Source organism: Podarcis melisellensis, assembly GCF_964234715.1.
Source record: "Podarcis melisellensis genome assembly, chromosome: 2".
Lineage (NCBI taxonomy): Eukaryota > Metazoa > Chordata > Lepidosauria > Squamata > Lacertidae > Podarcis > Podarcis melisellensis.
Window position 1 is genome coordinate 37,558,694 of NC_138529.1, and position 26,281 is coordinate 37,584,974.

The following is a 26,281-nucleotide window of genomic DNA, read 5'->3' on the forward strand; positions in this document are numbered from 1 at the left end:
GAAATCCCTTTTATACAGTGTCCTGTTATTTTTCTATGGGGAAAGAACGGACACAGGCCAGCACAGATTTCAGCCCACTGAAAATAATTGAGCTTAAGTGCAGTTCTCTTATGTGCACTTGGATTGCCTCCATCATGCAAGGCAAATGTGCAGCGTAGTTGTACACAAGTCTACTTGGAAGAATTCCCCATTGAATTCAATGGGTCTTGCTTTCAGGAAGCTCAGTATAGGGTTGTAACATTAATTGTGGAATTTAACTGTAATGGTAAATGCTGGTTTGCTGTGCCTTTCCCTAGAAACTTTTTCACGAGCTGAAGATGGTTTTAAATGAGATGAACGGAGATGGGTCTGAGCAAGAGGATAGCAAATGCCTGGAGCCTGATGTCATCGCCAAGGGAAACATACTTGAGACCTTTTCAGAGAGTCAGGAAATACAGGAGTTGATTAATTCTCTTAGATCAATGCATGGAGACCTATCATTGAGAGAGACGGCGCTTGAAAAATTTAAAGGTATGAGCTCTTCCTTTTAGTATGTACAACTGATGATTGGGATGTTGTCACCAGATCCTACTAAGTGTAATGGTTAAGCATTTGAATTGTGAATTAAGACAACTCTTGTTCACCTTATCCATTAACTCTATAGGCCTACAATCCTCCACACTTACTAAAGAGTAAGTTCCACTGGATACAATGGAACTTATTCTGAGTAAAAGATTGATCAATATTGCCTTGTAGGTGACTATAGGAAAGCAATAGCAATTTACAATATGCAAACAGTAATGCTTATTTGAAATTTTTCAAGTTTTGATAATATTCTCAAAATGTTAATCTCTTTATTGCTGAAATAAATTGCTGAAGTGGACTGGTTGCTCTCTAAAAATGCCATTGTTACCATTCTCTCTGAGCTTTGTTCTAAATAAAACCACAAAGGAAAGTTGGGATACAAGCTTTTGTGATTACAGACATGGTTGCAATAAAACATTTTTGACTGGTCTCGTGGTCTGTTATAGAATATGGCAGATGATTGTCTCCTATAACTCTCCAACAGTTGCATTTGGCAGTTCAACATTACTGAATAATAGAACATTTAAAATGACTTACTGACCTGCTTCACATGTCACCCTGAGCCAAATCATGGCATAGTGCAAATGTGCAAACACTTGGAGAAGAGATCCCAGCCACTTCTCTCCCACCCAGTTTTGTTGCTGTGCTGACCTATGCCATGGTTTGACCAGTGGTTTAGCTCTCACCATAGGTTTTATCCAAGAATGAATGCAGGTTCAGATGGCTTAGCTCAACATTGCGCAGTAGCAAAGTGGCTGGGTTCCCTTGTCCACACACTCCTGTGTTCACATTAAACCATGGTGTGACATGCAAACTAGTCCATTGTGGAAATGCAATAAAAAACAGAGAAGCAATAATAACATTAGAGCAAAGCGGCTAAATGGGGTTGTTAAATTTATACAAAAAATGAATATCCTCTAGCACAGTAGTGGGGAACTTCCATCCCGTGGGCCTAATTAGTTATCTGATTTTGGCTTGTGGGCCATATTCACAAACCACATCCACCTGGTAGTTACTCAGTGTCAGGTGCTGTGATCTGTTAAATCCAATTCAAGCACTTAGTTATAGGTAAGCCTCTGCTGCCACCTTGTACTCTCAAGGAGCAATCACATAATAGCTCTAGTATTGGAGATAAGCCTGTTCCTGCAGCCTGAGTTTAGTGTTGCCTGATGTCACGTGATTGTCAGGTGGATGGATTCGCCCCCCCCCCAATGTCTCAGAAGTGGCACCTTGGAGAGTGGGCCACTTCTGAATCCAGTCCTATGACTCAGTCTAGTTCCTCACCCCTGCTATACCAATAACACCTTTAGAAGGTTCAAAAGAGCATTTCACCAATATTATTATTTATTCATAGATCAAGAACAGGATACAGTCAGAAAATGAGTGTATCTTTTTAGGCATTTTGGTGTAAGCTGCAGTTTTGATTATTAGGGTTTTTCAAATACAGTGGTACCTCGGGTTACATACGCTTCAGGTTACAGACTCCACTAACCCAGAAATATTACCTTGGGTTAAGAACTTTGCTTCAGGATGAGAACAGAAATCGTGCTTCAATGGCGTGGCGGCAGCTGGAGGCCCCATTAGCTAAAGTGGTGTCTCAGGTTAAGAACAGTTTCAGGTTAAGAATGGACCTCCGGAACGAATTAAGTACTTAACCCGAGGTACCACTGTACAGTATTTAGTTGGCCTTGGACTGCCACCTAGTGATGATTTAGTGTAGCATCATTGAAGTGTATGTATTATGAATGAATGAACTTTACAGGAAAATTTTTAAAACATTTCTATTTACCCAGGCATTTGGTGGCTGAAGGAAGGCCATGGCAACTTTGAAATTAGTAACTGTGAGGGTATATAATTTCTAGATGGCTTTTAAATTGTTTTGAAATTGTTTTGAATATGTTGGTATTTTATTTTAAATAGTGCAGTGGTACCATGGTTTAAGAACAGCCCAGTTTAAGAATGATTTGGTTTACAAACTCCGCAAAACTGGAAATAGTGTATTGGTTTGAGAACTTTACCTTGGTCTAAGAATGGAATCCGAACAGTGGAAGGGCACCGGCCGCGGGAGGCCTCATTAGGGAAAGCGCGCCTCAGTTTAAGAATGGTTTTGGTTTAAGAACGAACTTCCGGAATGGATTAAGTTCATAAACCGAGGAACCACTGTATTATTTTAACTTTTTGATGTTTACCAAACTGGGCTCCTGTAGAAAAGAGGGCAGGGATAGAAATGCCATAAATAATAATAAATGTTGACAAAAACTAATTTTGTCTAATATAAAGATGGAACATATATGGAGAAAATAGAAACTGCCATATAGTGAGTCAGACTATTGATCCATCTAGCTTAATATTGTCTGCACTGACAAGCAATAGCTTTCCATGGTTTCAGGGAGAGAGTCTCTCTCAGCCCTACCTGGAGATGTAGGGGATTGAACTTGGGACCTTCTGCATGCCCTGAAACAAAGACGAATGATAAGAACGGTAGGCTTTGCCAACTGAGTGTGAAATAAGAGAGCAGAAGTAACAACAATAATAATAATGATAATAATAATAATATTTATACCCCGCCCATCTGGCTGGGTTTCCCCAGCCACTCTTCCAGCAAAATATTAAAATACAGTAGTCCATCAAACATTAAAAGCTTCCCTAAATAGGGCTGCCTTCAGATATCTTTTAAAATTTGGTAGTTGTTGTTCTTTTTGACATCTGGTGGGAGGGTGTTCCACAGGGCGGGTGCCACTACCGAGAAGGCCCTCCCTGGTATAGACTGATAGACTGCTTGAAGTATAGACTAATGAGCCAATGAGAGGAGCATTTGCTCTGGGGACATAGCACTGGCTAATTATGAGAGTGACTCCAGATCCCTGTTGGAACAAAATTAATTCTTGGTAGTTGGGAAGCTTAGGAAGGGGAATAAGGGGTGGAATGGTCTAGTATGCTCTGGCCTACCAGTTCCCCTGGTAAGAGACTTTTTAGGGATTCAAAAGAGGACATAAATCCTTTGATTTAATAATATATTTCCACTTGCCTTTTAAAAAAGCAAATGGTACTCCTTTGCTTCTCAGGATAACTATTGACATGTTATTTTTTAAAGATACAGTAGTTTCACGCTAGGAATGTTAATGCTGTTTCCTTTTAAAACAACATTCTCAGATTGATTCCAGATTTTCCACTGGATATGCTTTTATCTTTCAGTTATATTGAACAATTATCAGGAACAGCCTCACCTTTTGGATCCACATTTAGGTAAGTTTTGTTGTGCTGTTTTTGAAGATTTTGATAGAATAGAATCTTAGAATACTGGTCAGCATGGACAACAGGTGAAGAAGCTTTGCTTTGTTTAAGTATGGGGCGGGGCAGATTCTCTTTGGTGAGAGTGTGTTGGATTTCACCACACTTCCCCCAGCAGCTTTATCATATTTAATCTAGCAGGCTTCCCTGAAAAGTGAGAAGCAGACTGGGGTAGTTTTGTGTTATTTCCCAACTCACAGGTTGCTGTCCTGGAAAAGGAGAGTTCATCTTGGGGGAGCTTCTGTAAAGATGCATATCTCCTGGGCAATTGAAAGCAGCCTACAGTTCTCTGGGGTGACCTCCTTATTTCTCAGGAAGTGCACCTGCAAAGTAAGAAATGGTGCATTACTCTCTTCTAGGCCTTTTCTGCCTTGCATTTCTTACCTTGCAGGTGCCTCTCCTGGGTTATGCAATAGTTAGTCAAAATGGTTTGAGAGTGTGAGGTGCTGCAGTTGTTCTTATCTTGCTGACACATGAACTTTGAAATGAAGGAACTGCTGTCAGGTAAGACATATAGTAATAGTAAAATAAACTATATTACTACATTGCTAATATATATTTAGCATATAGTACTATACTAAGAATTTAGTTTATTTAAACTGAAATGAGACAACAGAATATAGCAAGAGCATATTTGCCTTTAATGGGAGCTATAGTAATTTCTTGCTGTCCTCTGGCCTTATAAAAGCTAACCATTACATTTTGTAGAATCGTTCTTCCATATTTTATTAGACCGAAGGATATCTTAAATGTATTTATCTTGATTTAAAGGAGGCTGTATTATGATAACTTTGCAAAAGGGAGACAAAGTTCCAGTGAATGATTCAGCAGTATGAGCCAATGACTGCAGATCAAGTCTCTGGCAAGTCTAGTGCCTTAGTCCCCTTGAAATAGATGAGCCAGGACTAAGGGGGGGGGGGGAACCCTTGGCAGCTCCCCAATTATAATGTGTATGTCACTCATTTTCTCACAAATATGTTCCTGAAGTAGTCTTCTGACATTGCCTTTTTCAGACATGTGTAAAAATAATGAAACAAATTTGCAGACTAATGTATTTTCTACCATTTTGCCTGTGTTTCCTCTAGAGTCGATGTTGAATTCACTGCTGCTTATTATCCAGGATGAAGCATCTCCCTGTTCTTTAATTCATCTGACCTTTCAATTTCTTTACATCATTTCAAAGGTAACATGTTAGAAATGGGATTCTCCACCCCAGGGGATATGTTTCAGTAAGCTCTAGAAATATTTGGTGTTTAATCTGGATTTGTTAATAATTTGGGTTCCACTTTCACAGTTTATTATCGGGAAGTCAGTACTTCATGTTTTCTGAACAAATGTTGGTAATAAGAATATTGTTTACAAGCTTGTTGCTTGTAATACTACATACGCATAAATGACTCTAATTATGGGTTATTCCCCAGTTTTTTGCCTTGTGTATTAGACTGTGAAATACAGAAAGACGAGCTTGTGACTGTTGGCACAGGGAAGTGCAAACAGGAAAAGAAAGGAAATGAGACAATGAACAATGGAATGGACATTGGTTGCCATAGTCCTAAAATGGTTCCCTATTCTTTTATGAAAGCAGTTGCTATAAATTCTCAGCACAGCATGACTGATTTGTTAATATCAAATAGTCATACTATCTTTGTTCTGCTGTAATGGCAGAATGCTAACCACTAATTGTTCTGATTTCCCCCCCTCCCCTTGATCTATGTGCCTGACAAAACAAAAAGTAGTGTGAGATTACAGATAATTTTATGTTTTGTTGATCATATGTTTATACATTCTCAAGGGCTCTGGGTTTCCAAAAGTCTAGGTTGGGGACCCACTGGGATTTCCGATGGAGAGAAACTAAATGGCAAGTCCTTGATTGCTACAATCCTTTTTACCTTTTAGAAAACAAAGTGGTACAGAGAAGGTGTTGGTTGGAGTTAGGGAGGGAAGAGATGGTAACAGGATGACTGAAATAGTTTTGGGGGGTATGTAGGAGCTTGGTAGGTACCGTAATACCTAATGAAACTGATTCCTTAATGATTGTGAGCTACTGCCATCAATCAGAAATAAGCCAGAATGTTTTGCAATCCAGTTTCTGGTGTTCCAGCAAAGAGAAACATGCAGAGTTACTTGTCTTGTACAAGTGCTGCAACCATCACAGGCTGGTATTTTTAAGAACATGGCTTCATGGTGGAAAAACATACGGAGGAAAATGTGGATATTGATTGCTGTTGAGGACTTTTCCTGCTACCCTTGTTAAAGTGATACTTAGGTATTATACTTTACCAAGCTCAAATTAAAGTCACATAGCTTAAGTGGCCAAAGAGATCCCAGTATCTACCAGCTACTGATTGAGGGGCACATAAATGGCAGGCATGAGAGACAGAAGAACTAGAAACAGAACATGCTTCTAAAAAATTATTATTATTATTACTATTATTATTATTATTATTGTTAATAATAATAATAGAGCAGCTATACTAGAAGCTGAATGGCTGTGATCCAGACAGCATACCATGTGTTGTCTACACATCTCATCACGCCCTCTCAGTTTCCACAAGTGCTCATAAATCACTCTTTATATGCCTCTGAGTATACAAAAAACGTTTTGGGATTTGATGCAAGATCTCTTTTTACAGGGAATGTCGCTAGTATGGGTTTCTGTTTTCCAGAATGGTTTGCTGCCAAGTCTCATTGCCACAGATGCTCTTCCTCTGCACTCTTCCTGCATCTGTGGGGCCTGATGGCATCAATTATGGGGGTGGATTTTGCCAGGGGACGGGGGACAGACCATTTGCTATCTCTTTTGTCTTCCTTGATGTTATCTTAGCATTCTCTTACTTTGTTTTCATTGTTACAGAGGTGGTAATCCTTTGATTTGCACCACTTCGGATGCAGGTGCCAGCTTACACAGACAACTAGTATATTAGGAAGAATCGTTATAGCCTAGCCTTCTCCATATCATATCAATTTTTTGTAGGAATGTTGATTCATGGAGGATTACCCTATTGTGTGAATCCCTATGCGCAGCCCAAAATGGTGTTGTCTAGACACAAGTTGACCACCTCGGTGAAAACTAGGCCTAGTATACCATAAATTAAACCTGGTACCTCAGGGGTTTTTTTTGGGGGGGGGAGGGGGGAATACTGCACAACCTCATTTTTATAGTACTATAACGAAATGAATTATTTACTTAAGAAACTCTTTTTTTTGCTAGGTACGAGGGTATAAAACTTTCCTTCGCATGTTTCCTCATGAAGTAGTTGATGTCCAACCTGTCTTGGATATGCTGGAATCTCAGAATCCTAAAGACCATGAGGTGAGTTCATGTCTGCCCCTGCTTGTGTTGCTCACCAACCCCACCTCTAATTCTGCCTGCATCTCTCCCAGCAACCCCCCTCTCCCCACCACCACAACTCATTAGACCAGGAACGGGGAAGCTTTTTCTCCCCACCTCATAGGCTAACTTTGAATTACATGAGGTAATTAGGATGCTACATGACTGACAAGCGGGTTGTCCCGCTCACCTGCCCAAAGCCCCACATCAGAGGGGCAGTGTGAGAAGGGTTGCACAAGGCAGGCTTTTCAACTTTTTGTGATCCTTCTCCTTTCCACTTTCCCCACTGACATCAGGCGTGCAGAAGACTGCCATTTCACCCACCCCCACCCCTCACCAAAACCTCTGTATGTAAATGAAAGAGACTGATAGGGGAATGCTATTAAAATTTACAGTGCTTGTATCAAATGTTAATCCTACTCGGGAGAGAACAACTGAAAGTAATAAACCTGACTTAGATCCATGCATTTCAGTGGGTCTACTCTGAGTTGGACTAGCACATTGCCCGTTTCATGTGGAACATGTGCAAATATGATTGCATGTGTGCTGGATGGGGCCATAGCTTAGTAGTGGAGCTCATACATTGTATGCAGAAGCTCCTAGTTTCAGCTCCTAGCGCTTTCAGGTAAGGCTTGGAAGGAACCCCATCTGAAACCTTGGGCGAATTGCTGCCAGTCCATGTGGTTTACACTAAATGGAAGGAGGGGGGCAGTGGTCTGTTTTGCTAAAAGACAGCTTTGTAGGTTCACAGGTGTGCTTTCACTCACACTGTTTTGAAACTGTTGTCATATCTGCATGCTTTATGTACCCTTTTAGCAAAAGTTGTTGCTTACCTTGTATTCTAAGGAGGCAATTGCATTCTCACTTATTTTTTAAAGGTCCAGGGAACTGCACTTTGAAAATTTCAAGCTGTTATCTTGATAAAAAGATATGGGAATGAGCAAACTACTTCTGGAGCATTCAATCTATGTCTTCAGGAGCCATGATTTGTTTGGCAGGGTTCATGGCTTGTGTGTGAATAAAGTATTCTAGCTGAACCATGTTCCATTTAAATTTGTGTAACTGTCCTTCCATAGTCAATTAAAACTAAATCTTGGAGGTCCTATTTCATTCCTACATCTTTCCTATTTTTTGTAATAGTGGTCTACATTTTGCATATGGAGATGGTTTTCACAAGTGTGTGCTGCAAACTTTCTGGGGGCACAAACTATTTTTAAAAACGACTTTCATGATAAATATTTTTTTTCTGTGTTTCGTTAGACCTGGGAGACACGCTACATGCTCTTGTTGTGGTTGTCTGTAACATGCCTGATCCCGTTCGATTTGGCACGGCTGGATGGAAACATCTCTTCCCAAGAAGGATGCCCTCGAGTGCCAACAATGGATCGCATTCTCAAAGTGGCAAAAGCAAGTATTTCTGGATCTGTTCAGCAATCTGTAGAAAGCAGAATGTCTTTTGTAATATTAATAAGCCTTTACGGTTGTTCGGGGTTGTTCTGGGGTACTAGCTTTAGTCTTGGACTTGGGTGTGGGAAACCTCATTTAAAGGTTTATATTTGCCATGATGTTGTATGTTGTTTGGCAAGTCACTGTTTCTTAATTTGAATATCTCATCTGTCAAATGGTAAAACAATAACTTGTATTATTTATTTATTTATTACATTTCTACAGTGCCCTTCAACTGAGGATCACAGGGCAGTTTAGAATATAAAAACACAAAAATACATAACATATCATTTACAAATAAATTAAACAGTGCAGGAGCTAGGATACAACCTTGCTTAACTTCCTTTGTAGCTGGTACGGATCCTGTGAGCTGCCCATTTGTAGAGCAGTGCACCTTCAGCACAGTGCTTTTATATAGATGTTTAATCAAGAACAATAATCTTTTATCTGTACTGGAAGAGTTTAAACTTATCAGAACATAATATATAAAAATATATTTTAGACAAAACAAGATACTTTCCAAAAATACCCCAATATAAAAATACAGTATAAATTCCTCATAATGTTGTTTATATTAAGAAAATGTGTAGTTGGAATCTTATTCATCTGTAAACTTGAATTCTTGTGAATATATTATATTTATTGTGAATTTATTATATTTATTAAATATACCAGTATTTAATTTTCACTTTGAATAAGATGAAACTGAGGGTGTTTGCAAAAGGGCTTCCAACAGCCCTATACTGCACTTTGAAGTTCCAACCATTTGCACTTCAGTTAACTCTCTGTATGAAGTCCATACTTTTATATCCCTTCTGTAGTTTCTCCTCGTTCTGACTTGCATAGATACTTAGGTGAAGTGTTTGCATACAAACATTGTGCACATTTGGTTTTAATGTTGCAAACTCCTCTAACTCAATTTTGTTTTTGTTTTTAGTCCTATTTGATTGTAAGTGACAAAGCTCGAGATTCAGCTGCAGTTTTGGTCTCAAAGTAAGTCACTTAAGCTGATATTGACAGAAAATGTACTGTCTCATTACTGTTGGTGTATGTACAAGAATATCCTCACTGCCTAATGGGAGGACTCCTGTTCAGGGTTCTAGCTAGCCATGCTCTCATCCCACGACATATAAGCTGTAATACGCTCAAGCAGTTCAGTTGAAGCTAGCTTCCCACCAAACTTTCCATTTCTCTTTTTCAATGGACACTCAACGCTCATTGGTTCCTTGAAACCACTGAGCTGTTCACACTGGGCCATGTGTGTGTGTGTGTCTCCTTTTTGTGTTATTTTGAAAAACGTTTTGTTCAGCTGAGCATCACTTGAACCTGCTAATACTTTCCTCTTGTTTCTTTTGGCTGGAACCCAAACAAGGACACTATCAGCACTCAGCCACCTAAATTTGCAGTTTGTGGGGAACAAAATTACACATCTAAACTGAAGCCTCTTCGCATCCTGGGTCATTGAGAATTGCCTTCTTCTTTTCCCTGTCTGGAATAAATGGAGAGTTGCAATATTTCTGCCATAGGTGCTGACTTTAAGGAAGCAATCTCTTTTTCACAGTATAATCTTATGAAGTGATGCAACAATTTATAAGTGAAATGAGGGTTTCCTTATGTTAATGGTGTGCAAGCATATCCAGATATCTTCCACCACTTTTAAATACTCCCCCAACATTTGTACAAAACCTCCCATTGAATTCAGTGATGAGATCCCCTCCCTCCTCCTGCCCAGCACCTATTTGTCAAATGGACTTGTGAAATCCATGGTAAAAATTAAAAAGATATCCTTCTGGCAATGTCTGGCGCCTATCACACTTTGTAATGCTGGTTTTATGGTGGCAAAATTGTTTGGAAGTTTAGAATTAACAATATTATCATTGGCTCTATTGTAAGAATGTGGTTATGGAATATCGCCTGTAGCAAAAGGCTTTTCAGGCGGCACAGAAAATGCATTGTATTATGAAACTGGCCTCAGAGCATTGGAGTAAAGTACCTACATGTAGATTTCTAGTGACATCTAGTGGGAATTCTAAGCGAACTGACTAACATTTTATTTTGGATTGGTCAATGGTACATAGTGACAGATGAACCTTTTGACAGCAGTGCATGTTGGTATATATCTTTGTTGTTTGTTTGTTTAAAAAATATCGCTATAAAGCACTTGTCATTCCAGTTCTGTTTTTGGTAAAAAAAGAAGTGGGGACATATACCTTTCTTGATAAGAATGGTGGAAACTAATACTGTTGTTTTCTGCTAATATTAGCATGTAAGAAGAATAGAAGCTGTCTTCTGCTCCTAAGATTGTTCTGCTACCTTTCTGGTTATTTGCAGTTTTCCTTAGTGGCTAAGTATTCACTCTGTCTCCTGATTTGCTTCTAGCTTTTCAGATAGTAGTAAGGCAAAACACACAACAAATTATTCCCTTTATGTAAATAAAGTGTCCAACTCTAATTTTAAGACAATTTGGCTGTTAACAGTGACAGTATAAATTGTTGGGTTATAAGCTTCTTTAGAAAAAGACAGGGTTATATTGCTGACAGTTGGAATGTTCCCATCCAAAATATGTTGGAAAGCATCCATTGGCCAGTTGCCTTTAGGAACAAAAAAACCAGTTTGTCTAACAGGAAAAATGAGTTACCAACTGAACTGCTGTGAATAGGTAACTTGCAATGTTTCTTTTTTTTCTGCAACAGGTTTATTACCCGCCCTGATGTCAAACAAAAAAGAATGGCAGACTTCCTGGACTGGACCCTTTCAATGTTATCTAAATCCTCCTTTCAGACTATGGAGGGAACTATTGTAATGGATGGCATGCTTCAAGCCCTGGTAAACAATGCTATTTCTTTCAAAGATAATCTGAAATATTTTCCCTCTAAATGCTCTTGTTGGCAGAAATCCAGTAGATGGCATTCAATTACCTTCCCATCCCTTAAGCTTTGGAAACATTTATCATTATTTAAGAACAGTATGTGGTTGCCAGATGCAATATGAAACAAAAATTCTCTGCTATTAATAGTTGCATAGCAGAGAGTGATACAGATACAGGTTTTTTCATCTTGACAACACTGTGGCAGGAGAAGTTGCAGCTGTGAAAGCTATGTAAGTATTAAATATACAGAAAACCTGTTTTCCACTATTATATGCACCATCCCCAGAAGAAGACTTGCACGTTGCCAGTCATACCATTAATGCATTGTGCAACTGAAGGACACATAATTTGCCACTGAAAATGGATTGATTACATTAGTTTTAATTGATCATATTTGCGGCTTTATTTATTACCAATTTGGTTGTGACTGAAATGAATTTGATAATTGCAAATCAACTAAGATAAACATTCTGGATTGTATCCAATGTAGTACTGGGCACGTTGCTGCATGGTAGGTCACACAATATTTTTCTCAACAAATTTTCGCTTTCCCTCCTTCCCTCATTCACTCCACTCATGCACTCAACTTTGGCACTTCTGTTCTGATTTGTTAAACTACATAGGTTCCCTTGACATCTAAATCAGGAAGCTGCATTTAATTGTTGCTTGTAAACCAGCATCTTAAACCGGGATCTAATCTGGGTTGTGTTATAACTGGGCCAGCATTAGGCTTGTCAAATTTTATGTGCAGGCTACGTTCCTTACACACCCATTCTGTATGTGGGCAAGCTGGCCTAACTGCCCATTGCTCTTTGCTGCAATGAACTCAACAGTACAAGGGATTAAAAGGAAGGGTGGATGAAAAATTCTTCCTCTGCTCCACTATACTCTGGTTCATCACTAAAACCATTGCCCTCAAATGCTTTGTTTTCTACATAGTAATGAATGTCAAGCATTTACTTTTATTGAGGAAAGTAAATGGTTGTATTCACAGGCATTACTCAAGCAGTTCTCCCCCCACCACAAATATTAGCCCATATTGTAGTCCATTAATTTCCCCCCAGTAGCATTAATAGTAAACACTAAAGTTTATATTCATCTCATTTATATTCATAGTAGGCTCATTGAAACCAGTAGGCTTATACTATTTGGGTCCATTGATTTCAGTGGATCTAATTTTGTATGGCTTGGTTGGATATAGCCCCCAAACCCCGCTGGCTTCTATATGGATAGCTCTTTGCCTCCATCTGTAAATACCTGCGCAGGTTTCATTGTTTGGTTGAACTATAGTGTAACACTAGTGGAGTTTCACAGACATTTTGCTATTAGTAGTAGAAAAAGCTTTTATATGCAATTCTTTCCCTTTCCCTTTCTTACCCTATCAGATTCCTGTTTTGCAAGTTTTAAGGGTTAAATGCCACCTTCATCCACTTAACAAAGGCTGCTGCTGGTGCATGATGAAACATGTAGGACACAAAATGTGCATCATAATTCCTTTGTTCCGTGTGGTTTTATTTCTCCTGTTATTAGTGTCTGTTAAACGAAACAGGTGAAAACTTAACAAGTTGAATCGAAACTGGAATGATTTATAATTTTCTTGAAACCAGGAACCTTAAGCCTGTCTTGTCTATGTATGGGTTTTGCTTCCTCTTAAGGAGCGGCATACATATTATATTGAGCAACTTCATTGATTAGGTTGCCCTTTTGGTTATATCTCTCTGCTGTTGATAGATTGACTGCTTGCAGCATAATCCTATGCATGTCTATCCAGAAGTAAGTCTCATTAAATGGGATTTACTTCCAGTTTAGTGTATATGATTGCAGCCACACATCCAGGGGGCTAATATTAGTTGCCCAATATATTCAGTGGCTCTTCTCCTTTTACAATGAAAGGTAAAGTTACAGGTGACAGGCAAATGGTATTATGGAGTAGGTGAGTACAGTGGTACCTCGGGTTAAGTACTTAATTCGTTCCGGAGGTCTGTACTTAACCTGAAACTGTTCATAACCTGAAGCACCACTTTAGCTAATGGGGCCTCCTGCTGCCGCCGTGCCACCGGAGCACGATTTCTGTTCTCATCCTGAAGTAAAGTTCTTAACCCGAGGTACTATTTCTGGGTTAGCGGAGTCTGTAACCTGAAGCGTATGTAACCCGAGGTACCACTGTATTATAGAAAAGGAAATGAACAACAATTAGTGTTATGAATGTTGAATGGTGTTTATATAAATATATTACATTTGATATATTTGCTCACGTTGTATTTGCATAGTTGTAGAATTTGCATTGGTTACTCTACACATTTTAGTCTCATTGCTTAGCAGGTGTTTTTTTTAACTAGATGGCCCTCCCTAAAATAATTAAGCCTGCCCAAGTAGGATAACATTCAAGTTCTTCCACTTTTGACATGCCCCAATAGGATAGTATACTAGCCCAATTACATCTGGGAAGAGTATAGAAAGCAGACACTGTCTACACAGAGCACTCCAATCTTGGCCTATCTAGATAGACAGTAGAAAACAGGACTGGAGCAAGGATAGAGATAATATGCAAGATCTGATGCAGAAATAGCTGGAACCCTCCTTCCCTACCTTAAACACCAAACACTTTCCATTAACCCATCCATAAAATTCCATGGGCACTTTGCTAGTGGTAGTGAGTAGTGCTTGAAAAAAGTAGTGTGTTTTTCCTTTTAGAGTTCAGGCTTCTTAAAGCATTACATATGGTGTCCTTACACAAACCTTGTAAGAGATGTAGCTGGTAGTGTGAAGGAAGATTGAACTGAGGCTGAGAAGGCAAGGCTTCAGGGAGTGTGGCATGCCTAAGATAATCTTCTTAGTCCAGGTTCAACATCTCCAGCTAAAGATGACTCAAAATATCAGGTCTGAGGAAAAAGATTTGTATGGTATCTTGAAAACAGTAGATACAGTTTAATGTATCAATGGACTACAGTGGTACCTCTTGATGCGAACGGGATCTGTTCCGGAGCCCCGTTCGCATCCTGAAGCGAACGTAAGACGCGTGTCGCATTTTGCTGCTTCCGCGCATGCGCGTGACGTCATTTTGAGTGCATGCGCGAGCGGCAAAACCCGGAAGTAACACGCTCCTTTTCAGAGCGCAACCTGAAAATATTCATCCCGAAGCTACTTCAACTCAAGGTATGACTGTACCAGTAGTCTGTCTCTGTGTAAAGTAAGATTTGGCTTGGGGGTGCCATTTACAGCAGTTATTTCACATTAATGAATACAACTCCCTGAAGCCTTTGACATATGTTGGAGATTATGAAGCGACATAACTTGCTGAAATGGCATAACAAAATGGAAGAGGGCTTCATTTCTGGATTTAGCCATGTAAAAATAGGTGATAAACAGCTACATCCTCGTGACTTCATCAGAGCAGATTCAGTGGCCAAGTTATCTTGGCAATCTTTATATCAAAGTGGTTCAGCTTTTGTGGAAAGATGCAGGCTCTTAGAGCTTGTTCAGTTGCTACTTTTTATGCAAAGGTGGATATGAATCTTGGGTTTGTGAGCTGCACCCCTGACACCTCACAACGCACGGAAGGTAATGGCTGTATTTAAATGAATGCTATATCTTTCTCCTCAAACCTTGTGATATAGAAGCCACTAGAAAAGCAGGTTCTACCTCAGGGAATCAGGGTCGTACATTTAAATAAACATAGCACTGTACAGATGAAGTATTCTAACTAAAATGCAGCAGTAGCTGCTGAACATAGGCTAAGACACACACTCAGTTTCACCATGTGTTGAAGTTTGACAGGGAGGGGTAGAGTGGGGAGAGAAGTAGCATCTGAACAGTTCCTGAGCTTTGAAATGTTTCTTCCTGAATCGGTCTGAGCAGACAGGAATGCTGCTGTTTAATTTGTAATTTAATGCGTTGTGTTTAACACTGACATAGTTCTTGTTGAAACATGCATTGCATATTGCACAACTTGATTCCACTTATGGGCTTGTTTTTCTGCACCTGTTGATAGCGCACCTGTTGTGAAATGATGGATTGCCAACAGGTAGCACTACTTGATTTCTTTCAGATACACTTTTGAAATAAGGCATGTCTGTATTGAATGTAAAACGCAGCATTGGCTGCTGAATGTACTCTCCTGTTGACAGACAATATTTGCATTATGTGCCTTTGTTGGCTGTGTGTTCTGTGAGCCTGTGCTGGTTGCCAGCATGACACTGACGGAGGCTAGGAAAAGTGTAGCATGAGGACCTATGTGATACTTTTCTGGTTTGGGAAACTTTAGTTAACCTTAGTTAAAGATTTGATGACCAAACGAGATAAGACTTTTAAAAATGCAAATTGCATGGGGGGGTCATTAGTACACTAATGGGAGATGTTCTCTCAGTAACACTAGCTCAGAAAAGGGGTTTTGCTCAGGATTGCATCAGGCAAAGGAAAGGTTAAATTCCCTCTGCATGTCTTTGATCCCATTGGTTTTCAGCCTCCCCTCCCATTGATTAATTTGCTTTAATCTGCACATTAGGTGCAGTGATGCCTGAGGCTCTGATATCTGTGCATGTTGACTTATGGATACGTTTGAAATAGTTTGTGGCAAAGCTCCTGCAATTGGCCTATAACTACGAGAAGCTTCTACTGAATAACTTTACAATACAAAACGCTCTGTGTTGGCAGGCTTTTTTCTAAACCTGCCCCTGTGTAACCAGCAACTTTTTTTGTTAGCCCTGCAGGGCGTAGCACACCAAGTTCTTGCGTGACAGCGATGTCCTCATCTTGAAGTAGCCTGGGGCATAGAAACTTATTAAGTTGTGCTTAATTTCTTTTCATAAGAGATACAGTACACAAATGTGAGTAATGACTTTAAAATAAAGTATTCTAGGCAGCAAGTTAGTGAAAAGAAGTACCTTAAGAACTATTTTTATTTGTGTCTTAAGAAAAGGGCATTTCTCTGAGAATTGTCCCTGCTCTCAAGCACTGTTTGGTAAATACTGCTGTGCTTTGGTAGACTGTGCCCCAGGTTAGAGATAGCCCTGCTATGCAGTTCTTTAGTCCCAGGGGCACAAAAAACAGAAGTGTAGCTATGAGGGTTGCCCATATACCTATGTTTGATGTCTCTAATTGTGAAGAGCCTTTAACCTAGATTTTTAGACACATTGATGTGGAGGTTTGCTGCCTGCCTTTGGCTCTTAGATGGGTGGAGGGTAGGTTCTAAGCTGATTCCCTTCTTTGTCCCTTCCCTTTCTTCTTGGAAGAAAGTGACAAGAAGTGCACTATCCTGCCCCCCACCCTCACTCACCACCAGACCATTTTGGAGGTTCAATTCCAGTTTGGTTTTAATCCTACTTAACAGCTTTTCAGTTTGGGCTTAAATTAAGTTCATTCAAAAATTTATGTGAATTGCTAAGTTCCTGATTTGTATGCTCATTTAAATTGGGTACAATGAAAGTTGTTTTATTCCATGTTGTACCATTGATCTAACCATCTCTGTATGATCTACTCTGACTGGCAATATCTGTGCAGGGTTTCAGCAAAGTTTTCCCCTCCAGTCCTACTTGGAGAATCTGAGGATGAAGTCTGGAGCATCCTCCCCTAAATTGTGTCAAGAAACTATTTTTTATAGAACAATGTTATCGATCCTGTGAGCAGAAGAAAGTTCACCAAAGGGGCCTTGTAGTCCCTTCCTCTCCCCTGTGTTCCCTTAAAGAGGGAAGTGAGGGAGTGGGAAGCTGGTCAGAACTGGATGAAGGTTGCTTGTAGCAGTGGGGTTCTGCTTGCACAAAGTACTTGCCTAAGTTTGGTCACTTTCCCCCTTTCCATCAACATCATGGCCCATCCCATGCTCTTCATGGGGGTCCCCCAGTCCTTTGGACAAGATTTTCAGGTGGTGCAGGGTGCTGCAGAGTGAAGGAGGGAATGGGAAGTTCCCTTCATGTAAGAAAACCAAAGCTGAGAGCCTCCGGATTCTAATAGTAGCCAGCCCAAGTGCATGCTTCCTGTGGCTTATATGAAACTTGTCCTAATTTGGGTATAGGCTCCTCCTTGACCCAGGTGATTTCCTCTTGAAATCATTCCTCAACTGTTATACTCTCCTTCACTTTTAGTAATGTGTGGTGGGCAAATGGGACTAGAGATGGTGAATTGCTTGTCTGACCTGTGAGGGGTGCTGAAGAGCAATTGACTGTGCTCTCTTCAATCTTCCCTTAAGGTTGGGCACAGCCCATTGCTCATAGTTTACTGGAGCCAGAGGGTAACTGCAAATTCCCATCTGTTTGGCAGCAAGATGTACCTGCTGCCAAGCAGTCATGCCAGTCTTAAATAGTGATGATTTGTATAGCTTGGGGAAGATTTCCCAGAGGTAATGCTGATTCTTACATCTTACAAAGGCAAAACCAAAGTGGGTTATGCAGACAATTAGGAGGTGTGTCAGGTTTTACCCTGATTACTAAGAAACTAGTTCTTGTTTGTACCTTGCACCATGTTATTTCAAAAGCAACAAAACCAGATCTGACACTTCTGTCGCTAGGATACGCCAATGGTTTTCTTTAATTTGTAGGTGGTGTAATTATTTAAAAGAGAGAGAGCTGCATTCCTCTCAGCAGGCTGGCTAGTTTGCCACATGTTATGCGCCCCCATTAATATGGAAGGAACGTGGTGTAACTTTGGAATGCCCAAGGCATATAATACACACCTTCCCCTGCTTTAAACATAATGTGCTGTGGCCTTTTAAAGTTCCTGAAGACAAGACAAAGCAAACATATTATTGGCTTCCTAATTAGAAATAGGTTTCTTCAGCTGAGACCTTTGCACACCTTTTGTTGCTTCAGGAGAGAGTCAGTATGAAAGCACCACCTCTCTCTCATCTATGCTATAAAATGAGTTCCAAGTCTCATTGAACTTGGTGGAATGTAGTTTGAATGCACCTGGATAGGCTCTTACAAGCAAATAATCTAGATATATCCCCATGTGATAGTTTTCCACCCTGACTATTTCACCCATCTCTGCTTTACAGTGGTACCTCGAGTTAAGAACTTACTTCGTTCTGGAGGTCCGTTCTTAACCTGAAGCTGTTCTTAACCTGAGGTACCACTTTAGCTAATGGGGCTTCCCACTGCTGCCACGTTGCTGCCGTGTGATTTCTGTTCTCATCCTGAAGCAAAGTTCTTAACCCGAGGTACTATTTCTGGGTTAGCGGAGTCTGTAACCTGAAGCGTCTGTAACCTGAAGTACCACTGTGTTGTCATTATTCATCCAAACTCTAAAACACATCTATGTTGTAACTAAGTATAGAACTCCTGATCTGTAGTTATTGTCAAAGATAACCAACTATTTTATGTATGTGCTTTAGGAACTTTATTAGGCTTTTTTTTATAACAACTCTATGAATTTGAGAAGTACTTCTCCCATGTTACAGATGTGGAGTTGGGGAGAGAGTGAGTCACCTAGCCTGAAAAAATTTCCTCCAGAGAAGCCACGGCTCTAAAAAGACAAGCGAGTCCAAAAACATTTGGGAAGAAATTAAAATCAAATGAAATGCCTTCTAAAAAGGATATTTTTTTTTTACGCTGCTGCAAAATAAAATTGCAGAGTGCAAAGTAGGCTGCCTTAGCAGGGAACCTAGGCCTGGCCACAGAAAAGATCCTCTCCCGTGTCTGTTCTAAGTGCAGATCAGATGTTAGGGGGACACATTGTTTAGCCTTAACTGATGATCTCAATGAGAGAGTAAGCCTGCAATGTGAAAAAACTTTATCTCTTTTCTGATAAACTATTCTGCTCTTGGCTCATGTTAAGTTGATACTTCAGCATGTGGTTCTTAGCCCTATAGTTGATTCACTTCGTGTTGGGAATGAAAGGACACGTTGGGAGGTCCTAAGGGACTTTAGTTCTGGCCTTGAGTCCTGTGTACATATTGCCATCTTAACTGACGGAATGTGGAACTAATTCCAACTCCTTTTAGCTGATTAGAATCATAGAATGGTAGAGCTGGAAGGGACAGTGAGGGTCATCTAGTCCAGTCCCCTTCAATGCTGGAATATGTCACCCACTGTGGGGCTTGAAGACACAGCTCTGAGATTGAGAGTCTCATGGTCTACTGAGTGAGCTATCCCAGACTTAAGAAGAGTCCTGCCAATGACTTGCAGCCAGCCAAGGCCTTATGTTTATGTACACTGACAAACCAAAAGGTATTCTGAATCAGAAAGATCCAGCTATGTCTATGATTACATCTTTTATGCAGTCAAGCCTATTGGTTTAACCTCTTTTCATGGATTTATGTCACAGGTGAAAATCCCTATATAGTCTGGTGATTGCTCAACAATGTTTATGATGTGAACATCTCTCTAAAAGCTCCGTCAAGATCTTGAGCTCCGAAAGATTTAAGTAATATTACATATATCTCTGCAAGGCTCCTGATTTTAGGGGGGGGGACACCCTTCTTTCTGGCACAAATATAGCTGGCATTTTTAACATTGTTAGCAGGGAAGTGTCAAGGTCTGTTGAAAGTCCTCTGCTACTAGCATCCTTTTTATTTAAAAGCCTTAAACTGATCCTAATCCTCAAGGTGTTCTCTGTACGTTGCAATGTAGTCTTCATTAATGCTACTTTTAAGATCATGAAATGCTGTTCATTAAAACCTAAAACAAAGCAGGTGCATAGCCTCGGGGAGTTTTTGTTGCATATGCACTGTAGTTGAAATTACTTAAGTCTGTAAATAGTTGTTCCATAGGAGGAAATACTTCTAGGGTTGGGCTATGTTCCTTTAATTTTAACTCCTGGCCATATTTATCTGGAAGGTTTCCTTCCTACTGGAGTGACAAAACATAGGCTAAAATAAAGTACCCAGTCTGGAGTCTCTGAACATTTAAATGAATGGGTAAAAATGAATAACTCATAGGGATATTCTTTGGGTTGCTTTACTCATTGCTCTTTTAGTTTAAGAAACTTCTGGCACGATCCAGCCCACACTTTCATAATTAAATACAACACTATCATTCAGACTGCAACACTGACTTGCACAGTTTCCCTTGTGAAATGCTTTCTTCTCAGCTCCAATAGAGCTTGTTTTTGTGTCCTATTGAGCCATACCCATGGTGACTTGTATGATTCGATGGTGGATGCTACTGCTAGAAAAAAAAGTGGTGTTCACTTGCAGTAGTATAAAATTTCAGTATATCCATACATATAAGTGTCTCTTGTTCCATGTACATATTTACATATAATAACTTAGGGAAGGAGAAAAGTTCTTTCTTTCTTTTGATATACATTCTAAGGCTAGTTTAGATTGCATTGCAAATGACTGTATCCTCAGTGCATTTGGTTAAACAAACTAAACCTGCTACCAGTCCAAAATCCCAGATAGCAGCCATGATTATTATTTTGTTTCTCGGTTAATTCATGTTGTGCAAGAGCACTGGGAGTAGCCAGAAATGTGCAGTTTGGGTGGACATTGGCTAGTGTGTGTCATAGCTTCACAGTCTTGAGGCTTACATTTGATGACAGGTTTACTGACTAAAACAGGTGAAGATTGCGAAATTGCTTAAATCATAACAATGTATAACAATATATTGTAGACTCAGATTGCATCTGGCCCCTGAGCAGTAGAGAATAAAACCCAAGCGAGAGCCATCAAAATGTTAACATTCTGCTTCTCATATTTTCTTTGCTATCTTGAACATTTTGGCCATGTCTAGTTTTTTCTTCTTTTATGGTGATTCCCATTTTGGCATCCTAAAGCTGTCAACATTTGTTGCCTGTATGTTGGACTCCAAATGAGCATATTTTTGTATTGCTCCCTCCATCCGTTTCTTATGTGGTGAAGATGCATCATAGAGATTTGCAAAGCCATGAGGGCTTTTAAGTCCTACAGAACTAGCAGGGTGGTAGCGCTCTCTGCCAAAGTAGAGAGTGGGTAAATATGAGACTAAACCAGTTTACACAGTTTCCTTTTGGCTAGGCTGAATGATTACGCGTCCGGAAATTGCTAAGGCAAGAACGGAGAAGATAGAAAGGCTTTCAGCATAGAAGTTATTATCTGTAGCAAACTAAGCCACTTAGGTTATAGGATTACTTTACATCTTGCATTTCCCCAAATTTGGGATATGTTTTGAAAATGCAACAAGGTCCCATAGGAACAGGGATTTATCTGAAGCAAGACAGATCAAAAGCCTGAATTTGGAGACATGCTGAGCTAAACCATGGTTTGGCCATTGGAAATGTGACAGGACCAGGACCAGGGGAGGAGTGAAGTGGCTACATTCTCATCTCTGGAAACACACGTTTGTGCTAATACATGGTTTTGCTTGGTGTTCCGTGCGAACCAGACTATATTCTACTTACAGCTTCTGTATCAAGCCTAAAAAAATTGATTCTTTTAAAAAAACAAAAACAAAAAAATCCTGTCTTTTAGGATCGTCTCTTCCTGTTCCATCATTTTTAGTAACACATTTTTTTCTTTCACTTTTCAGGCACAACTTTTTAAACACGGCAAAAGGGAAGACTGTTTGCCGTATGGTAAGACACTTCGTAATATTATAAATATCTTAATTCCCGTTACGGGAATGACAATGATCGTAAGGTAGCCAAAGTTACTTGTTTATTTTATTCATTTATCCGAAGATCGCAGGGCGGCTCACAACATAAAAATACAAAATAAGAACACAAAATACATAATAAAACAAAAACATTGTTAAGTCCTGTTGGTTTCACAGAGAGAGTTTTGAAGCATCTGCTTGGATTCTGAGAACTGTGAACAGGAAAGGTTAACCCCCTGGGTCCCCAAAAGCTTTGGTAGAGGTTGTGGGCCCCTGTTGAACAACATGGGATGGAGTGTGGGGTGCTGTTGGGAAGAAAAAATCACCCAGAATTGGATAGAGGCAACATGTTTGGGCAAGTTTGGTCCAATATGAGTCAATTTCTTCTATGTCTCATCCTATGCTGTTCTAGGGGAGCTTTTGTTGGGAGGAGTGTGGAAGAGGGGAAGTCAGTTTCTATGGACTTTTGCTGATGGTTCTTCAAATCCAAGTCAATGAACTTAAGTGCTACCCTTTGGTGGAAATGTGCCCAACTTTTTTCACTTTTATAGTGAATTTGGGCATGACTTAAAATAGCTAAATTGCTTTATTTTTCTGTACATATTAGCCCATCTCTCACATTGTTTCCTACATAAACATATGTATGTGAGTATGACAGTTGCTGAAAGAGTACCTCTGTTGACCAGTGACATTTTATCACTACTGAATAACACAGATTGACACTAGCCATAAGCATCAATGTATTTATACGGATAGAGGAAAATAGTGGCTGAATTCAGATGATCGTATCGCAGCTTAATAAACTGACATAAAAATGAGCCCTTTTTGCATGAGCTGACAAACAAACCAGTAAAGCTTTCATCAATTTTAGTTTTCTATTTTGTCTGAACTAGAAAGCTGTCATTAACAGCTTCAAAGCAAGCAAGAATATGCAGCCATCTTCATATCTGAATGAGATCCACAGCACCTTTTAAAATCGGCATATTTACTATGTATTCTGGAAGAATGCTAACTGAATTACAGAGCTATGCAGGTTTTCTGGTTCTTCTATTAATATGGTAGCCTTAGGGACATTCTTTAACATAGTTAAGCATTGCTTCAGGTGACAAATATAGCCAGCCTTTCCCCCCTCTTCCTTTGACTATTAGTAGTATCATCTTCACTTCAAGTATATTTTCATTCTCTTATGTATAGGAAGGATTCTAGAGAGATAGTAAAGAAAGTACTTTTTTTTCTATTCACGTTGTAACAAAATCCACAACACACTCAGTGTGTATCTCTGGTAATAATAAAATATATTCTTAAAATCCGTCTAACTAGAGATAGGCGAAAATATATTTATGTTTACTTCAAAAGCCTTCTCAAGGTGGTCCACATTCAGAATCATACAAACCAAAAATATAAAATATGTAAGGTTTTAAACCAGGCATAGGCAAACGTGGTCCTCCAGATGTTTTGCGACTACAACTCCCACCATCCCTGACCACTGATCCTGTTAGCTAGGAATGATGGGAGTTGTAGTCCCAAAACATCTGGAGGGCCGAGTTTGCCTATGCCTGTTTCAAACTAAAACAGTAGCATAAAACTGGAAATAATTATCCTGAGGGAAAGCTATAACAACGGGTGAAATCCAGTGCCCACCGGTAGAATGGGCATCTACTTGTGAAATGCAACTTGCCCTTCCTCTCCTCTTCTCTGCATTCCTGTGCACCCACAAATCTGTTTTGGAAGGTTGCTATGTCTTCTGGAACAGCTTGGGGTGTGTGCGCGCGCAGCAAGTAGAGAGGAAAGGCAAGTGCCATTGTATGAATGGCAAGATTTTGGAGATCACCCAGTATGTTTAAGGATTAAAAAAGGGAAGATATTGTTTAATGAGAACAACTCAAATACTTCTCAACGTTAGTTCCCTTCAGAATTAATCACTCATTTAGAAAAAGGGTGGGTAAGGGAGGGAAAGGTTAGTTAAGCCTTCTACAAAATGTATGGATTTGCTCCTCTGAAACCACAGGTTGCCTAAAGTTTATAGCTAAATGTTTTCCTTCAAAATATGCTTTGAATTTTATTAATCTTTCAGCCTGATCCTAATTGGGGCCAATAGAGTTTATAACACACATGCATGTTCACTGAGTTGTGACTACTATACTGAAAGCTGTAAATATCATAACTAACACTTTATAAAGGAATATAGATAAAAGTCTTGGAGTTAGACTTGGAGTTAGAACTTCCCAGAACCTTGTGTCTATCATGGATTAAAGTAATATGAAAAAATAAAAGTATGTCACATTTATTCATGAGACGTTTGTTCACTGCAGCTTCTACAGTACTTGACTGCCTTGATAACTGCAAGCTCTCTGAAAGTAACCAAACACTCCTTCGCAAGCTGGGAGTGAAACTTGTTCAGCGACTTGGCCTGACATTTCTTAAGCCAAAGGTGGCAAAGTGGAGGTTTGTTCTTTTCAGACTCATGTTTTTACTTGCCTCTTCCTTTTATTGGACTAAGGTGAACTATAAAACTATCTTTCATTGTTAGGGGCGGATGAGTAATATATCACCACATGTTCATTTGGTGATCAGAAGTTATGCTTTAAATATACATGGGTATTCCAGAGATAGAAGCGACTGCTTCCCTGTATTACGATAGATTTGTATTTTTGTATTACATTATCAGTTCAGTATTTTGCATATTTTGTTCTGGATTTAAATAATCTTTCCACGGATAAATTCAGGTCAACGTGGAAACTAAAATCCAAGGTGATACGGTGTTCCTGCCCCACACCTTCAAAAGCAAAACAAAATAAAGTTAGGAATTAGATGTGTGCAGTGTAATCCAACCAGTTTACAGAATTTCCAGTCTTATTCACACTTTGCTTACATTTAAAAAGTCACAATCTCATGGAAATTTATATTCTCAGCCAATGATTGCTTTCTTCATTTTGCTTATTACTTGGGAGGGGGGGCTCCCTCCCCTTTTATATCTCTTTTCATTAATGAGTTACTATTTTTAGCTTTTTCTGTTGTGTTAGCTGGAAAAAGACATAGGAAACAGCTTCAAATGAAGTCCAAGCTGTCTATTTCCCTTTTGTCAAAACTGACTAGCAACAGTTTTCCAGTGTTTCAGGTGGGAATGTTTACTAGCCCTGCGAGGACATACTGGGGATTGATCTTGAGACACCTGTGCAGGCAAAGCATTTGCTTGGCCGCCCAGCTACAGTCCTACCAGTACAACAAAGCATGTTGTACCTTGTCCTGGTATCACTGTTGATGATACATTCCACTTTTTATCCTTAGTGGAGCTGAATATTTTACCTTTAAGAGTTACCTTAAGAAAAGTGTTTATTGTTGCACATTGCGATCTTTTTACTGCAAAACCCAGATCCTAGTTTGGCATCTTAAATGCATTTTGTGTTGCTGTAATTTGCTGTTGTTTTTAATTTTTCAAAATTTAAACATAAGGTTTTATTCAAACACTTGAGTTGGAGAGCTTTATTTTCTATGGCTGGATCTAAAGAAGTGCACTAGTTCTCTATGCCTAGAGGTGGTAACATTCAGACTTTTCTCAAACGATCACCCATCTGTTGCTACGTGTGAAACCTTTTTGAAACTCCCATTTGAAGGGGTGAATATCAAAAATTCCATGGGGCACACCCTAGATGTTGAGTATGCCTAAAGTATATATTTTGGGGTCTGAAAGATTCTCACAGTCCTAATAAACAAAATGAGTACTTATCTCATGAGGACACAAAAGGGATTTTTTTTTAAAGAGTTATGGTTTACATATTGCTTGTATGAATCCCCTGATATTTATGCCATTAGGCATATGAGCAGTCATTGCTTGAATTAATGTGCTGTATTCCTTTGGAAATAAACAGATGAGTGTTTTTGTTATTTAAAGTGTTTTATTATTTTAATAAGTGGGACGCGGGTGGCGCTGTGGGTAAAACCTCAGTGCCTAGGACTTGCCGATGGTATGGTCGGCGGTTCGAATCCCCGCGGCGGGTGAGCTCCCGTTGTTCGGTCCCAGCTCCTGCCCACCTAGCAGTTCGAAAGCACCCCTAAGTGCAAGTAGATAAATAGGGACTGCTTTATAGTGGGAAGGTAAACGGCATTTCCGTGTGCTGCGCTGGTGCTGGCTCGCCAGCTACAGCTTCGTCACGCTGGCCACATGACCCGGAAGTGTCTTCGGCCGGCGCCGGCTCACGGCCTCTAGAGCGAGATGAGCACACAACCCTAGAGTCGGACACGACTGGCCCGTATGGGCAGGGGTACCTTTACCTT

At 39.8% G+C, this 26,281-nt stretch overlaps 1 protein-coding gene and 1 long non-coding RNA gene across 2 annotated transcripts in view; one reads left to right on the forward strand and one right to left on the reverse strand.

The window, feature by feature from the left end:
* Window positions 1–280: 280 nt before the first annotated feature.
* The window catches only part of TBCD (tubulin folding cofactor D), a 118,328-nt gene continuing 92,327 nt past the window's right edge, over window positions 281–26,281 (forward strand). The window contains exons 1-9 of the mRNA XM_081895015.1: window positions 281–510; window positions 3,760–3,810; window positions 4,941–5,038; window positions 7,067–7,168; window positions 8,447–8,593; window positions 9,570–9,625; window positions 11,326–11,458; window positions 21,941–21,986; window positions 24,319–24,451. Coding sequence (XP_081751141.1) covers window positions 318–510; window positions 3,760–3,810; window positions 4,941–5,038; window positions 7,067–7,168; window positions 8,447–8,593; window positions 9,570–9,625; window positions 11,326–11,458; window positions 21,941–21,986; window positions 24,319–24,451 — 959 coding nt within the window. The 5' untranslated portion in view covers window positions 281–317. The remainder of the gene's footprint in view (window positions 511–3,759; window positions 3,811–4,940; window positions 5,039–7,066; window positions 7,169–8,446; window positions 8,594–9,569; window positions 9,626–11,325; window positions 11,459–21,940; window positions 21,987–24,318; window positions 24,452–26,281) is intronic.
* On the reverse strand, window positions 20,165–21,934 carry LOC309361078. Its single transcript, XR_014164344.1, has 2 exons — window positions 21,701–21,934; window positions 20,165–21,658 (listed from the first exon to the last, which is right to left on the reverse strand). It is a non-coding gene; the product is annotated as an uncharacterized lncRNA (long non-coding RNA).